Source organism: Myxocyprinus asiaticus, chromosome 15 (genome assembly GCF_019703515.2).
Source record: "Myxocyprinus asiaticus isolate MX2 ecotype Aquarium Trade chromosome 15, UBuf_Myxa_2, whole genome shotgun sequence".
NCBI classification, from domain to species: Eukaryota; Metazoa; Chordata; class Actinopteri; order Cypriniformes; family Catostomidae; genus Myxocyprinus; species Myxocyprinus asiaticus.
This window is the reverse complement of record NC_059358.1, coordinates 23222305-23240182: the sequence shown is the minus strand read 5'-3', so window position 1 is coordinate 23240182 and position 17878 is coordinate 23222305. Positions and strand designations below refer to the sequence as shown.

Sequence of the window (17878 nt, the reverse complement as noted above, 5' to 3'; positions counted from 1 at the left end):
GCGAATGGCATCTCTCTGTTTAAATAGCCTACACTGGTAGGCAGGTATAACAAAAAAAAAAAAAAAAGGAGATAAGGAGGAAGAAAGTCGCTCTAACACCTACACACATACTCACAGAGTAGAGAGAGAGAGAGAGAGAGAGAGAGAGAGAGAGAGAGAGAGAGAGAGAGAGAGAGTGAGCGACAGGGAGAGGGAGAGAGAGAGAGAGAGAGAGAGATGGAGATAGAGAGAGAGAGAGAGACACACAAGAACTGGCTCCGGCTTCGGCGGCGATGAAGTGAAGCGGCGACGCTGGGAGAACCATAAATCTTCATATAGAGGCTGTTTTGATTAATGCAGCCGAGTCGAGCTAGGGGGCTGGACCTATCCCATTACGCCCTAATGGAAGATGGAGCGCCGCTGTCTCCACCACTAGGCCCCTGTCATTTGTTCCACTTTGCAGTCCATTTGGCCGAGAGACTACAAGCCACTCCATCAAAAATATTTTCAGAGTTAATTTCCGCCCGCTTAATTCGCCTTGATTCGGATTGCGTATCGAATGGCAGGATCGATTTTCGCCTGGCGTCTAAATTAAATAAAAGAGGGGGGTATACTTTAAGACTGCGTTTTCTTTCTTTTCTCTTTTCCATTCTTTCTCTTCCCCCTCTCCAGCTATCCTTCACCTTAAATCCATCTCATTCTTTTTTCCCTTGTTGCATCTCATTTCCCTCTCTCATTCGGCTGTAATAGATATTATAGGGGTGGGCATGACGGTGTTATAATCCGAGATGGAGGGAAAGGCAAATTGAATGGGGTGATAGATATATGGATCCTTTCAGAAACTGTAAACAGACATATCAAACAGGACAAAGGTGGGAAAATGCGTATTTGAGTTGGTATAGGCGGTCCCTCTGTTTAAATTTACTTTACAAAAAATAAAAATAAATGTACTTTACAAAAAAAAAATAATATAATAATAATAATAATAAATATTAGCACCAGAAAATTTGCCTGTATTAATTATTCATCGGTGGATAATGCAGGTAAAAGAGAACAACTATTATAAAGTTTTGAGGACGTAGAAAAACAATAAAGAAAAATAGCGAAACGAACAGGAGAGAAAGGTAAAAAGCGCAGTGACAAATTAGTCAAGCGTGTCGCGAATTCCCTTTTAGATTTAAAGCTGCATGTAGCCCATCGTCATATCTTTCCAGAGTAATTTATTTTCCCATTTCTCTTTCTTCCTCAGCCCCTGTGAATTTATCTGTTGGCCCCCGCGCGTGCACCAGTCACGTGCTATTGAAGAGGGGGGAATGTCAATAAAAGTCTCCAGCGACAACTGTTTCCCCCCTTGGGCTCTTGCTCTTATAGCACTCTTTCTTTTCCTCTTTTGTTTCTATTTGTTTATCTCCAGAAAACCGTTCTTCGTTGTCTTTTAATAAAAAAGATTAGGAATAATGATTTAAGTACCTACATTTTCATCATGACGAAAATGTAGGGGGAATCTTGGCAAGTTTATGAAGCTTAAAGGAGTAGTTCACCCAAAAATGAAAATTCTCGCATCATTTACTCACCCTTATGCTATCCCGAATGTGTATGACTTTCGTTCCTCTGCAGGACACAAAGATTTTTAGAAAGATTTCTCTGCTCTGTAGGTCCATACAATGCAAGTGAAAGGTCGTCAGAACTTTGAAGGTCCAAAAAGCACATAAAGGCAGCATAAAGTAATCCATACAACACCAGCGGTTAAATCCATGTCTGATATGATAGGTGTGGGTGAGAAACAGATCAATATTTAAGTCCTTTTACTATAAATCTCCACTTTCACTTTCACAATCTTCTTTTGTTTTTGGTAATTCACATTCTTCATACATATCACCACCTACTGGTCAGGGAGGAGAATTCATAGTAAATAAATGACTTAAATATTGATCCGTTTCTCACCCACACCTATCATATAGCTTCTGAAGATATGGATTTAACCACTGTAGGATTACTTTTATGCTGACTTTATGTGCTTTTTGGAGCTTCAAAATTCTGGCCACCATTCACTTCCTTTGTGAGGACCTACAGAGCTGAAATATTCCCCTAAAAATCTTTGTTTGTGATCAGCAGAAGAAAGAAAGTCATACACATATGGGATGGCATGAGGTGAGTAAATGATGAGAGAATTTTAATTGTTGAGTGAACTATCCCTTCGAGTATATTTAACACCATTATGCTGAAACAACTGATGAACTGAGCCTATAACTAGAAACGCCACATTCTCTCCAAACTTGCTTATTTAAACATGCAAAACAGCCAAAATTTTTTAATGATCTGGTGCACATTCTGACAAACTTTGACCGTAACTAAGGGCCTGTCAGTAAAACATGAGTAGTCTCAAACCCCATGAAACTACAACAAGGTTTGACTATGCAGCCTCCCCATGGAGACAAAGACAATGGTTAAGACAACCCCAGATGTGACCATATCGACTCGTTTCAAGTCCACACATCAGTTATTGTCTGATTCTTGAGAAAAATACCCCAACCTAGACTAATGAATAAATACACAACATATACAGTCAACAGGCCTCTCGTAAGATACACACTGTGTCAATATTAATCTCACTGACAGAAGATCGAAATATAGCAACTGTCACACATCATCTTTCCTCTCTCCTGTCACTCCGTGGAGTGGGGCTTCAAATAGAGAGTGTGTGTGAGAGAAATAGTGTGGGAGAGAAGCTAAGGTTATCAGGTCGTCAAAGTAAAAGAACATAAGAGGAGAAGGAGGAATGAAAATAAGGGGAAATTAACAGCAAAAAGAACAGCACTGGGAAATTTAAAGAGGCAGAGAGCAAGAGTTGAATTAGAGAGGTGTTAAAAACGAAAACAAAAAAAAAGAGGAAAAGTGGAGGACACACAGCGAGGGAAAGCGATATAGAGTGCCCACCAGGGATCATTTTACGAGCATCCAATTGCTTTCATTGGGGCACCACTCTCTCTGTCAATTTCCTTATTGTGGCCTCGATTTAATTCATAGACCTGCTTGAAGCCTTTCAGCTCATACTGTAACATAACAATGTGTAACAAGCAATGGCATAAGTCAACAAATACTCTGTACTAGACCCAAGAAGAAATTATCATCTCTATTCCTTAGTCTGTAAGCTAATAAAACAATAAATAATACAAAACGTAAGAACTGTCTGCTAACTGCCATTAACGGCAGGATTTGCTGCAAAATCTCTTTCATGCTCTGAGCATCAAAATGTGTTGTTTTTGAGGTCCTTGATGTATGGAGAAAAACTGCAAAGATGAATAAAATGGTGAATCTACCCTTAAGTCTTTGGACATGCGGCGTTCAGACACTGGCCATGCTTAAGAGTAGAGGGCAATGTACAAGGTTCTTATTGGCAGACAATTGGCTTTGGAGTTAGCAGCTATTAGGGCCAATTATGGGATATTAGTCTACCCAGGCCTAGTTCATTACAGGAGTCCTTAATTACAAGTATTCCTACCCTTTTTAAAGATGTTAATGAAAAGGATATTATAAGCTGTGATTACCATGTGCAAAGCACATAAAAAATTGTTTATAAAATTAATGGGGAAAATAACATTGTTTAGGTTCTAGCCCATAATAAGTAGTTTGTTGCTCCATAAAATATGTATGCAGTTCCTATTAAAATCAATAAATTAGCTGTTGATTACAATACTGAAATATACAATACTATACTACATATATTGATAGTTTTGCATGTACAGTATTTTTTATTAAAAGAATTTTAGACACATAATCTAGAAACTTAACATAATAAAAAAACTTATCATCTTATAAGACAATCAATTTTTACTCCTCCACAGGTGAAATGCCTCTCTCAATAGCAAATTATATCTACGATGTACAGTATATACCTCTCTGAATAGGAAGCAGTAGTTAAATAGTGGCATACAAAATATACCTTATGACAATGTACCATCAAAATCATCAATAGCTGCAGATTTTAGATGTTTTAGAACTTCTTTTCTTTTTTTTGCTCAACTTAAAAGCAAAAATTAACCAACAATTCAAATGTTCATCAAACTATGCCTCAAACGTAGTTAAAGGTCATATAATGGTGTATTGAGTGGCCAGTGATATGAGATAAAGCTGAATTTTGGTCCATTATCTCAAAAAACTTAAAAATAAGTGCATGGAGCTTCAGGTATGATTATCCCTCTCCCATATAGTGCACATTCAGCAACATATGAAGGAATGATTATAAACTGTTTTGTAACTTTATATCTGCTTGAATTGCCATACCGAGCCAGAGAGTCTGACTGAGTGCAGAACATAATGGCTTTGAAGTCTGCATCTTCAAAGCTCAGTCAACTTTGGTCTCTGTGGTCAGTACCTGTGTTCAGCACTGAGGATTAAAGCCTTATCAGCCAGGGCAGAGTTGTCAGGCTCCACACTCACAGCCAGATTACAGGTTGTGATCCGTTAATAAGTTCATTCACTGCAGATCAAAATGAGATTTAGTTATCCTTCTTCATTACACCTTCCACAGGCACAGCTACAGGCTTTCTTTTCTGTCTCACTTCATTTCTTTATCTTCCTTATTTTGCGTCTGTGTCGCAAACAGCAATGCTCTTCCTTTTCCTCTGACCTTTTTACTCAATCTCTCATGGTATGACCAGACTTCCAGACTTACTTTTAAGTACATCTGGTCACATCGTCAAGTCTGTTCTCTCTCCACACTCACTCACTCCCAGGCCTAGATGGAATCTGCTGACTCTTTCACGTTTTCTGTGCTAATTTTTTTTTGGGGGGGGGGGGACTGCAGAATTCTGGAATAGATTTAAACATGGTAATGCTACGGTCTTACTGATAACTAATAGCGTTATCAAATTAGCCAAAATATATATACAAAAAAAATTAACACACGGGGAAGGGGCTATACAGAATAACTTCATGAATGAGGGGCGTTCAAAATCTGCAGAGAGTTCTGCGCACGCAGATTCTATGTGGGCCTGTTCACTCTGATCCTACATATTTTCTCCACTCATCTAAACTCTACCTCAGTCCCACTGTTTGACTTCTCTAAACATTGTGTCTGCTTGTCTTTTTTCTCCCCCTTTGCACGTGTTCTTGCATTTATTTGTCATGTCTTTCATCCCACACTCTCTTCCTGCTCGCCAAGGCCACATCGTCCCAGCCTTTTACCCCTTTCCTCTCTCTCTCTCTCTCTCTCTCTCTCTCTCTCTCTTCTCTCCCGTGCTCCTTCCCCTGTGATAAATGAGGCTGTCGGTTGGGTGCAGTTCATATTTACTGAGTAGGGGAGCGCACACTGTCAGTCTCCCTCACCCTTTACATCTCTATCCCTGTGCTAAACAGACACCCAGAGCCAAAGGTTAGGACAGGGGGCGGACTGGGTAGAAAAAGTAAGAAGGAGAAGAAGGAGCACAACTAGAGTTAGAGAAGCAGTTGTGGAATGTAGATTTGAGACAGTGGGGCTGCAGTACAAAGAGCCCAGTGCTAGGAGCTGCACAACAGATAAAAAGGTGCAGACCACAATGGAGCACACAGTGGCACTAATCAAAAATGAGAAGCTCCAGATTTTGAGTTTGACAGCACCAACCCTGCTCAGTTTCCGTGCTAACCAGCCTCCCCTAAGCACTCCACATCTTTCTCTTTTGTTTGTCTGTGCTTTCGGGCACTTTTGAGCACTCATACGTAACAGGAATGTACCATTACAAGCACAAAAAAAAAAAAAAAAAAATCCCAGCCAAAATACAGTTTCATCTACGCCTACATAAACCACCGTTTACACATGGCTAGTGCATTATTCGCGGGGAGTGGAAAAGTGGTGATTTGACCCCTGTTGTAACCCTTTCATGAATGAGAGAAGTGGATTTGGGCTTGGCTGAGCCCAAAGGGACACAGACGCAGCCGCCCTAAAGCCCCCTGAAGACCCTGAAAGCCGCCGGCTCTTCCCACACACTGACCTCCGAGGCCAACAAGAGCCAAAACCACTGCAGCGAGACGATACTGTGACACCAGCACACCAAAGCCAACAATGTGTTCCTGCACCAAATTGACAAAAGTATTGAGAGAAAATATGAAGAAAATTGGATTGCTGGAATTACATAAAAAATTGGAGAAGGGAAAAATGTGCAAGAGGCCTCTTATATAATTCAACATAGAAGTAATTCAATTTTAGACTGTACTATAGCGACTGTCGGCCAGAAACCAGCCTCTAAATAAGGTAAGAAACCTTAGGGGTGTAAGAATATCAGAAACTATCCGTTGAGACTTTTTATAAATGGTTACAGGTCAAATTTTGAGCACAGAGAACAAGTCTACACATTTGCTAGCATCAAATGCAGTCCGAGGTGAAAAATGAAAACAGGTGTAGGGAGAAAAACGAAAAAGTGTAATTTTGTGATCATAATTTGACATGGAGACAAGAGAGTAGCATAAACAGAAATACAAGTTATACATTAGAGGCCATTATGCGTTTTCACTAGTTTGTGTGAATTACCCCAGCAGGCTGTCTCACTGTTGGAAGAGTGATAACCACAGGACAGACAGATGGCACCAAAGCGCTTCCTAATTCCCAAAAGCATACATTGACAGATATCTGTTTCCCCCTGGTGCCCCAGGAAGGAACTGCTACCAAATTACTATTTTTCTGGCAACATTTACATGTGCTACAGACTTGACATAACCAGCAACTATGACAAAAGTAGCATTTACAGAGTTGTGTATTTAATGGCTCATAAAGTTTAATGCTGTGCATACCAACGGTTTTGTTACATTGATACCAATGGTCATTTCTGTTCGTACCCTGTAAGGAAAGAAAATCGTGAGGAAAAAAATCTGTCACATAATCGGTCTCAATTTTCAAAATCTATTAATTTTGTGTTGTGTGGCTGGCCTCCCTAACACCCAATCTTTAAGAGCCGTAGTTTTGACAATTATTATTACTACGGCAACAGAGGGGGAGAATTAAAACACGCTCCCCTCCATACATCTCTCCGACCCTCCTCTCAGACAAGAGGCTTGCTAAATGAAAAATGGACATGCTTTGGAAACAAGTATTGATTCCAGCTTTAAACAAAGGTACACTCAATATTATTTAGCCCTAAATACATCTTTGTTATCCGTGTCGGTGCAACATTCACGCTGCTGTCCTCGTAATGGCAGACATAAAAATAATAGGGCTATTCCCCCAACATTGACTGAAGCAGACCTGTTTGGACCCTTTGACCAAGCAATCCATCTACAGGTTTTAAGTGTTTGTACAGATGTAAAGCTTGTGATAATGCTTTGGTCTCTGTGCACAAGCTCTTGTATTGTTGACTGAAAACACTGTAACAAAGACAAAAGTGGTTTTTGTCTTTGTTAAACCACAACAGTGGTTTAGACAAAATGGCCATGATAAAGATACTGATATTTTTGCTTTATTTAAGGATCAGATGAAGAATACTGTTTCACTTCCACCATTTAAGCTAACACAATGATGAGCACAAGCTTCATTTAGTCAATTTCATCATCTTAAGAATTCACAGTAAAATTACAATGTATATCTTACACAGTTACACAGAATTTTTAAATTACATCAGAAATGCAATTCATCACTGCTTCAAAGTGATGTATATTAACTTAGCCAGCCACAATAATATTTAATACATTAGTAATATGCACAAAATACTTTGTTTTATGATGGTGATAATTAAGGTGGAAAGATTTCAGGATCATGAAAGCTATAACCACCATATACTGTATAAACATTGACACATTACAATATGTGCAGTTGATAGAATTTAAACATGCAAATGTTGGTACAGGTCACAAAGAAACATAATAAGGTCTAAGTATTTGTTACAGCCCCGGTTGTTGGTCTGCCCTTTTTCCCCCAGATTTATTACATGCAAAAACAATTATAAGGGTTTAATTCCATTTGGTTAACATCTCCAGTGGTTGCAGGTGTAAAACATGCAAAATAACAATATGCAAACCCTCTAAGGGCAGTCCAGATAGGAAGACTTAAGTCAACTACACTTAAAATTTCTCTTTGAAGTAGCAAAAACAAATTGAATAAAATAAAAATTCAATTCAATCACCCCCACCCCCCAAAAAGGAATAGTTCCTCCAAAAATTCTGCCTAATTTACTCACCCTCATGTCATTCCAAACCTGTATGACTTTCTTTCTTATGCAGAACACAAAGGGATAATTTTCCAGTATGTCTTGTCAATTCAATAACAGCTGACAGAGAAGTTCCAACAGGTGCATTCACAGTGACGCATGTTTTTAGCAATAAACAACCCAAGTTTCCAACCCACAGCACTAATAATTCTGCAACGGTCATCAAGATTTTCACTGGAAAATTACTTAAATTTCAGGATGCTCCTTACCAAAACCCCATCGTATGCTTCAGAAGATGTTTTAATATGATGCACGAGTTGCATGCACTATATGGGTGCTTTTTCTAAGCTTTACAGTGAGTCACTATCAACTGATATTGTAATGAATAGACAGACTGGATATTCATTAAAAATGTATCTGTTTCCATTTAAAGAAGTCATACAGGTTTAGAAGACATGATGATGAGTAAACACACAATTAAAATTTTTGGATGAACTATTCCTTTAAAAGGAATATTCCAGGTTCAGTACAAGTTAGTACAAGCTCAATCAACAGCATCTGTAGCATAACATTGATTACCACAAAAATTAATTTGGATTCATCCATCCTTTTCTTTAAATATAGCAAAAATCGAGGTTAAAGTGAGGCACTTTCAATGGAAGTGAATGTGTCCAATTTTTGGTGGGTTTATAGGTAGAAATGTGAAGCTTATAATTTTATAAAAGCACATACATTCATTTTTCTTTTAAAACTCATGTATTATTTGAGCTGTAAAGTTGTGAGTATTTTAACATTCAAAAATTGGCCCCCATTCACTTCCATTGTAAGTGCCTCACTGTAATCCAGATTTTTGCATTTTTTTAAAGAAAAGATGGGGCAAGTCAAAATTAAATTGTGTGGTAATCAATATTATGCCACAAATGCTGTCGATTGAGCTGAACTTGTATTGAACCGGGAATATTCCTTTAAACAGAATTTGTCCAGTTATCCTTCCTCATATGTGTTTTTCCAAGTGTTGAGAGAGATGGTGTGATCGAGTGAAGGTGCGAGGACATTCTGGGCAGCTGAACGGCCTCTCCCCCGTGTGTGTTTGCTTGTGTAGCTTCAGGTGCTGGGGCATTCGAAAACTTTTCCCACACTCGGTACACTTGTAGGGTCTCTGGCCCGTATGACTGCGCCTGTGCTTGCCCAGGTCACCGGAGTTGGTGAAACGGCGGTCACAGTCAGAACAGGCAAAGGGTTTTTCCCCCGTGTGTCCTCTCATGTGTCTCGTCAAATCACCAGACTGGGCGAAGCTGTTGCCGCAGTGCTCACAGCGGTAAGGTTTCTCACCAGTGTGTGAGCGCTGGTGGTTTTTCAGGTGCTGTATGCGTTTGAAGCGTTTGTTGCAAACATCACAATGGTACGGCCGCTCCCCCGAATGAATGCGACGGTGTTTCCGTAGTACATCTTCTCGTGAAAACGTCTTGGTGCACTCTCTGCACTGCAACAATCGCTCGGAGTTGTGTCCCTGTTGGTGGGCCTCCAGGTACTTCAGAGCAGAGAAAGTTTTGCCGCATTTGGGACATGGAAAGTTTTTTTCCTTGGAGTGAACTCGCTGGTGGATATGAAGTGTTGATTTGTGGCTGAATCTAATCCCGCACTGGGGGCAAGGGTACGGTCTTTCCCCAGTGTGGGTTCTGAGATGAGAACGGAGGTGGGCCATTCTGGCAAAATCTTTACCACATTCAGGGCACTTGTGTGGCCTGATCCCTGTATGGACGACTCTGTGCCTCCGCAGACTCCCCCGCTCACTGAATTTATGGCCACAATCTTTGCACACAAACGGCTTCTCGCCAGTGTGAGTGCGTTTGTGTATAGTCAGACACTGAAGTGAAGAGCAGTTCTTTCCACAGTCTCGGCACAGGTAGCCACGATCTGTGCAAATCGGTCCATCTGCTCCAGCCTCAGGTTTCTTCTTGTCCTCTGGCTCGTGGCAGCGATGTGGTCCAACACCCCACACTCCTGCAAAGCTTTTACCACACGCAGCACAGCTAATCTGTCCATCTTTACACACAGTGGCTAAATCGTGGCAACTGCGGCAATGCCTTTTCAGATTACCAATGTAATCAAAGCTGCGAGCACACTGTGGGCAGGTGTAGCGTTTTCGGGTGGGTTTGGGTTTGGGGAGATGGGCCCTGCGCATGTGTGCCTCCAACTGCTTCTGAGAGAAGAAACGAAAGTGGCACGAAGAGCAGCTTAGCATCCCAGAGGATATTTTCGAGCAATTGAATACATTGTGATTTTCCACCCAGGCAAAGTATTCACTTCGATGGGACCATTTAAGGTGTTTGGCAAAGTGTGAGAACTCAGTGAAAGTCACAGAGCAATGAGGACAAGGAAAAATTGGAAAGGAGGAAGCTGTGGAGGGAGAAAGAGATGGAAAAATCAAGAGCGAACTGGAAAGGAAAAGCCTTTTCTAGCCAGTTGTCAAGTGAACCTTCTTAGGAACAGGTTATGCTTGCTGTCACAAGTTAATTAATAGGATATTAATGCACATCATGACTAAAAATGTAATCACAGTAGTAATTACTTACTAGGTCTGCAACCAGACCCCGACAGGACCTGAGATACCACCGGGTTTTGGGCCGAGGCTGCTCTGCTCATGTACTATGTATGTTTCCATTGATTTCCTATGTAAACACGTGCTGGATGGATGTCTTTGACTGTTGCACCATGTCTCGCTGTTCCTTCATTGTCTCACACCAGACCACCGCTTTTTTAATACACTGTGTCAAGTTAAAAAGAACTTCCAAGTTTCAAAAATGCATCTCGAGACACCTGCGTTCTGTTTCACACGTTGTGCTGTGTCTATCTTGTTTTTAGCGCAGGTGTCACAAAGATTCAACATTCTGAAGGAGTTCTGGCTGCAAAGAGGACTTTAAGTGACTGTTATTCTGTTATGCATCATTCCAAAATGTTCTGCACTAAGCAAAGTTTCGGTGCTTGATAAACGGTAAGCCAATGGTTTTTTACTTTAGTGTGCTAAGGGGCCTTGTTTAAACTGTGCATGTTTACTGTAACAACACTGTTCCGAATGTTGCCTACGATGCTTAAATAAAATACAGCCTATTGCAACAATACTTACTTGGAGAAGAAATTATGAAGAGAGTGAGCTATTTCGGGTCAGTTCGGTCTTAAAATCTGACGGTACCATTCGGATTGGGTAGGGTCGAGTCACACGGTCTTGGGTAAGGGCCGGGTTTGGGTCTCATTTTCCGGGTCTCATTTTAAGGCCCGAGCAAACCTCTAGCACACTGTCAAATGGAGTTTACTTTGAAAGACTTGAGCATTCGACTGTACACATATGTTAGTGTACGCTTAAAAAACGACATATATTCTGGGTTTTACGGCCTAAAACCCCTACAAACACTTTCAGACTATAGGACAAACAGACTTTACAATTATAGCACACAAGCCACACACTCTGCACCACACATTTCTCTCTTAAGGCTAATTTATACAACAGGCTTCGCTTAGTTCACCTACAAATGACGACGAAATGCACTGAAGTTTTTGTTCTGCCCAGGTGTTTGTTTGGTGAGATTTCTCCTGTTCACGCACATCTCTGAAATTCTTGACCCAAGACAACTTGGCTGGTCGAAGAGCATTGATGATTGGTTAAACTATCCATGGGTTTGGACATGTGACAAGTGAGCTGTTATCTAGGTTACTGTAGATAAAATGGATAACTTTGAAGGCCGTGTAGAAGTATACTTTTTTACATGATTTGTAACACAAACTATACAATGACAGCATGGCTACGACAAATAGAGGAGAGATATTTGAGTTTTTAAAAGTGAAAGGGGCCATGACAAGTTGAATAAAGCAAAGAAGCGGCACAGCGATAAAAGCGGCGGTCTATGGAGAGAAAAACCTGCATTATTGGCTATACTTGTGGCTGGAACAGTACGTTAAACACCGTGACATCACCCTAAACTAACTAATTTTAAATGACATCACGTATAGTATAAACGGCAGCTTCGTTCACCTAGGGTGCTTTAGTTCGTCCAGGAGAAAAACGTTTGGCTTCTTCCAAAGTATAAACCAGGCTTTAAAGGTGCTGTAAGCGATTTTAGCATTCTGAAGCTTTCACATGACTAAGCCATTGAATTAGCCATGCCCACTCATTTCAAAACCCCACCCTCCAAAGATCATTTTGAGAACAAAAGTGAGCAGCACTGCTTGTTCCTGTGGCTGTCAGATTCAAGTGGCACAATAGCGCCCTCAACTGACAAACATTATGAATCATAGCCTCAATGATCCACTTCATATGAGAACAAGTAAAATGATTGACAGGTGAAAAGTGTCAATGTCCACAGACACAATTTTGTTTGTGGTTTACAAAGTCTACAGCTGTCACAGAGACCGGTGAGATATCTCAGGACACTTATTTCATTAATATCTTTAAGAGAGTAGGACATTTTTTGCAGACTTCTGCACGAAAACATTGCTTACAGCACCTTTAAGGCCAAAGTACATTTTGGCATTCCGAGTGCCGCTACATCTCGTGCACGGTGAGCAGGGTATGACACCAATTTTGTCATCAGCACAGTACGTGCACACTTTCTGTGTGGAACCAGTTTTTCTAGACATGCGGACAATCCGAGTTTGCAAACGCAAACAGACGCACATATGAGCACAATTCATGTTATACAGTTGAAGTCAGAAGTTTACATACACCTTAGCCAAATACATTTAAACTCAGTTTTTCACAATTCCTGACATTTAATCAAAGAAAACATTCCCTGTCTTAGGTCAGTTAGGATCACTTCTTTATTTTAAGAATGTGAAATGTCAGAATAATAGTAGAGAGAATGATTTATTTAAGCTTTTCTTTCTTTCATCACATTCCAAGTGGTTTAGAAGTTCACATAAACTTTATTAGTATTTGTTAGCATTGCCTTTAAATTGTTTAAATTGGGCCAAATGTTTTGGGTAGCCTTGCATAAGCTTCTCACAATAAGTTGTTGGAATTTTGGCCCATTCCTCCAGACAGAACTGGTGTAACTGAGTCAAGTTTGTAGGCCTCGCACACGCTTTTTCAGTTCTGCCCACAAATTTTCTATCGGATTGAGGTCAGGGCTTTGTGATGACCACTCCACTACCTTGACTTTGTTGTCCTTAAGCCATTTTGCCACAACTTTGGAGGTATGCTTGGGGTCATTGTCCATTTGGAAGACCCCGAGCTTTAACTTCCTGGCTGATGTCTTGAGATGTTACTTCAATATATCCACATAATTTTCCTTCCTCATAATGCCATCTATTTTGTGAAGTGCATCAGTCCCTCCTACAGCAAAGAATCCCCACACCATGATGCTGCCACCCCCATCCTTCACGGTTGGGATGGTGTTCTTTGGCTTGCAAGCCTCACCCTTTTTCCTCTAAACATAACGATGGTCATTATGGCCAAACAGTTCCATATTTGTTTCATCAGACCAGAGATTTTATAGTGGTTTTGGAGCAGTGGCTTTTTCCTTGCTGAGCAGACTTTCAGGTTATGTCGATATAGGACTCGTTTTACTGTGGATAAAACGAGTCCTATACTTGTCTACCTGTTTCCTCCAGCATCTTCACAAGGTCCTTTGCTGTTGTTCTGGGATTGATTTGCACTTTTTGCACCAAATTACGTGAATCTATAGGAGACAGAATGCCTCTCCTTCCTGAGTGGTATGATGGCTGCGTGGTCCCATGGTGTTTACACTTGCGTACTATTGTCTGAACAGGTGAAAGTGGTACCTTCAGGCATTTGGAAATTGCTCCCAATGATGAACCAGACTTGTGGAGTTCCACCATGTTTTTGTTTTTTTTTCTGAGGTCTTTGCTGATTTCTTTTGAATTTCCCATGATGTCAAGCAAAGAGGCACTGAGTTGAAGGTAGGCCTTAAAATACATTAAGAGGTACATCTCCAATTGACTCCAATTAGCCATTTAGCCAATCAGAAGCTAATTTGATAATTGCCTATAGGCTTGACATCATTTTCTAGAATTTTCCAAGCTGCTTAAAGGCACAGTTAACTTAGTGAATGTAAACTTGACCCACTGGAATTGTGATATAGCCAATTAAAAGTGAAACAATCTGTCTGTAAACAATTGTTGGTAAAATTACTTGTGTCATGCACGAAGTAGATGTCCTAAACGACTTGTCAAAACTATCGTTTTCTAATATGAAATCTGTGGAGTGGTTAACGAATGAGTTTTAATGACTTCAACCTAAGTGTATGTAAACTTCTGACTTCACCTGTAAATGCATTCCACGTACATGAAATGCATAACTAATGTTAATAACTGTAGTCTAATTAAAGAATTTAACATGTAATCTGTTACCGTTACACTACTTTTAAAACTAAAAGTACTTTAATTACAGTAAATAATTACTTTGTATTTTGTTAAATTATTACACCAAACACTGTATTTAACATATGTCAATAGTATGTCTTCTCAACAATTTTCCTGACCAAACACTGGGCGACGCCAAATTTTCTGGTTCCGGTCTCCATAAGAAGCAATGTAAAAATTAATGAAATGAGCAATCCAAACAAACAACAACCATTTTAAGTGTTAGTTGAAGTAAAAATGAGTTCAGGCTGAACTTGTGCAACTACTGGTTGTCATAACAACTCAAAGTAGTTAAAGGGATAGTTCACCCCAAAATGAAAATTCTCTCATCATTAACTCCCCCTCATGCCATCACAGATGTGTATGACTTTCTTTCTTCTGCTTAACACAGAGATTTTTAGAAGAATATCTCAGCTCAGTAGGTCCATTCAATGCAAGTGAATGGTGGCCAGAATTTTGAAGAAAAAGCATATAAAGGCAGCATAAAAGTAATCTATACGACTCCAGTGGTTAAATCTTCTAAAGTGATATGACAGGTGTGGGTAAGAAAGAGATCAATATTTAAGTCCTTTTTTACTGTAAATCTACACTTCCACTTTCACATTGTTCTTTTATTTTTGCCGATTCGCATTCTTTGTGCATATAAGGTTTAAAACGTTATTAATCCCCACAGGGCAATTAAAAATAGGGCTACAGCTGTGCTTCAGAGAAAAACAGAATATTAAAAGTACATTTAACTATGCACTATGGAGCCAGATGTATTTTTATTTATTTGGCAATTTTAACCAATTTATTCCGCTAAACATCACATTATAAAAGTGAAAACACTGGAGACCGGAAAACGAAAACAGGCTTCCGTTGTGAAACACTTCCACATTCAGGAAAAAAGGTGGATATAATCAAGGCATATGAACAGCCTATTAATGCCAAGCATAAATAAATTACCCGTGTTTTTCTCCTGGCCAGAATCATCCAGAGTGTTTTCAGTTGGCATCTCTTGCTTGACTTCTGTCCAGTTATCTTCATTTTCCTCCTTTATACTCAAACCAGGCTCTCTCTGCAATACTTCAGGAATACCAGGCTCAGTTTTTACATGAAAATTCGGTGGGTTCAAGGGAACACAGTCTGGTTCTGTCTTTGGAACGAATACAGAGAAAGCAATTGAATGAGGCTGCAGGTTAATGTTCTGTTGCTGATGTTGTTCAAATACCCCGTTTTGATGCTGGGATGCTTCCAAGTCTCCTTGTTCCTGTCTCATCTGTGTAACCTCAGGAGAGGTGTTTAAAACACAGGCCTGAGTTTCATGAAATGTTTCGGTTTTATCTGTGTCCATGTTGATGCCATCACCATTTGAGGGCAATGGCTCCGTCTTAACATTTTGCAGTTGTCTGGTTATTTTCTTTTTTCTTGATGGCTTTCTTTTACTTTGTTTCATCTTCTTGTGCACAACCTAAAGAAATGTTCGTGAAGTACAACAACATACATTAAGATTGTTTATATTACTAGCATTAACAATAGCATTAGCCGAATACTATTTAATTTAGAATGTCTTCCGCAATTGTTTATAAAGGAACACTACTGAAGATGTTAAAATTCTCTGTCTCAGCCTGTATTTTGAATCTAGAAGTGGACTGAAATGACCTGAATTAAATCTGATTTGTTTAGTCTTAGGGGTACCATTATTTAGCATATGTGACAGTATTAGCAGGTTGCAGTGTAAACAGAAAGCTCGTGTTGACCCAAGTAAAGTAAAACATGCTCTTACCGGTAATACTTAAGTTAAGTCTTCAGTTAATATTTTGCATTTAGACGATAGTGAAAATCCAACCTAAGACTGCGCTGAATGCCCAATGCGCTGAGACAGTTAGTGTGCAACATCCTAAACGGACGTGTTGTTCAGCCATCGCTGAAAATGACACCAACACGACTAATTTGGCTCGGTTAAAGTCGTTTTTCTTCAATACAGTTGGTAATTTTATCGGGTCTCAAATGCGTTTAAACGATCCAGAAGCTTTCAGAAAATGCGCAAAGCCAGACACGATAACACATTTCAAAATATACTGAACGCTGAGGTGCTTTTTTTTTTTTCATAATAAAAGTGTTACGGACAACGATATATTTTATTATTATTATGTGTAATGTTAGTCATATTGGCGTGTGCATATATCTGTCAAAGACATATCCTAACCTGAAGTGGTACGAATCACCCTTGTGGATGATAAGGTTTCAAAGCTACTTCTTAGTTTGGATCCTCTGAACAAATGTATGAGAAGAAACTGCATCACTGTTGAGCTCTGACCAGTCAAGCACAAGTTCAGGATATTTCCTATCACTCTTTCTCCGCTGTGCTCCAAATGCAGCATATACCAAACAGCGGCGATGTTTATAATCGTGCTATATTAATGTTTAAGGGGCAGGTCTTGAAAGAGAAACACTTAAGGTTTAAATTCAGGAACAGGATGAACCATGAGCTGGAGTTTTGTTGAGATTCCTGACCCCTGAAAAAACAAAAAAAACATCTTTTATATGTTAAAATAAAATAAAATATATATATAAATAAAATAAAATATATTTATTTTTATCTTTTCGATTATTTGTCTCCTTTATCTATGTATACATTTTGGTTGGTTTATATGTATTTTTTTTTCTTCCTTCACCTGTACTTATCTTTATGACTCAGTGATTGTATTCATACATTGTTTGATCTTCCTGAACACTTATATAGAAAATAAAATCAGGTTTAGCACAGGCCCGGCTGCACACATGGGCCTGGCCCACCCAATCATGAACTTGCCCCACCTTGAGAACTACACCTACACCCACCCCTCCAACTGTTTGGCCCGCCCGGAGGGTTCTAGGCCCACCTTACATCTTAGAGCTGGAGCCATGCCTGGTTTAGCACCATTTGTGGACTTTTCAGACGGTCCTTTACCCACCATAGGCACATTTTCCAACTTATATCCAGGGTTGGGAGGGTTACTTTTGAAATGTATTCCACTACAGATTACAGAATACATGCTGTAAAATGTCATTTGTAACGTATTTCGTTAGATTATTCAAGGTCAGTAACGTATTCTAAATACTTCGGATTACTTCTTCAGTACTGGTAGATTTTTCACTTGTTTTGACTATAAAAACTCTGCCAGTACAGTAAGACAAAATAAACATATTAAAAATACATTCTCTGAAAAACCTAAATATCTTATGCAGTGTTGTTTCTAAAACAAGATCAATCAAACTGATCTTGTTTTAAGGATTTTTAGATATTTTTACAGGAAAACAATACAAAAATTATCAAGAATACAATTTTTGCCCTAATATCAAAGGTCTTACTAGAAAAAAAGAAATTATGATCCAACGTGAATTTTCTTGATAAAAAATATGATCGTGCCTGGTAACGTGCATGT

At 39.5% G+C, this 17878-nt stretch overlaps 1 protein-coding gene across 4 annotated transcripts; it reads right to left on the bottom strand.

Moving 5' to 3' along the window:
* Nucleotides 1-7390: 7390 nt before the first annotated feature.
* On the bottom strand, nucleotides 7391-16859 carry LOC127452869 (oocyte zinc finger protein XlCOF6.1). Of its 4 annotated transcripts, none has more exons than XM_051718686.1 (3): nucleotides 16660-16859; nucleotides 15417-15921; nucleotides 7391-10493 (listed from the first exon to the last, which is right to left on the bottom strand). In XM_051718686.1, the coding sequence occupies exons 2-3, from the start codon at nucleotides 15904-15906 to the stop codon at nucleotides 9088-9090; spliced, it is 1896 nt and encodes a 631-aa protein (XP_051574646.1). In that variant the 5' UTR covers nucleotides 15907-15921; nucleotides 16660-16859; the 3' UTR covers nucleotides 7391-9087. The 4 variants fall into 4 exon arrangements, with proteins under 4 accessions (XP_051574646.1, XP_051574645.1, XP_051574647.1 ...); XM_051718685.1 differs by lacking the exon at nucleotides 16660-16859 and adding an exon at nucleotides 16237-16537; XM_051718687.1 differs by lacking the exon at nucleotides 16660-16859 and having other exon boundaries at nucleotides 7391-10296; nucleotides 15417-15635.
* Nucleotides 16860-17878: the final 1019 nt, after the last annotated feature.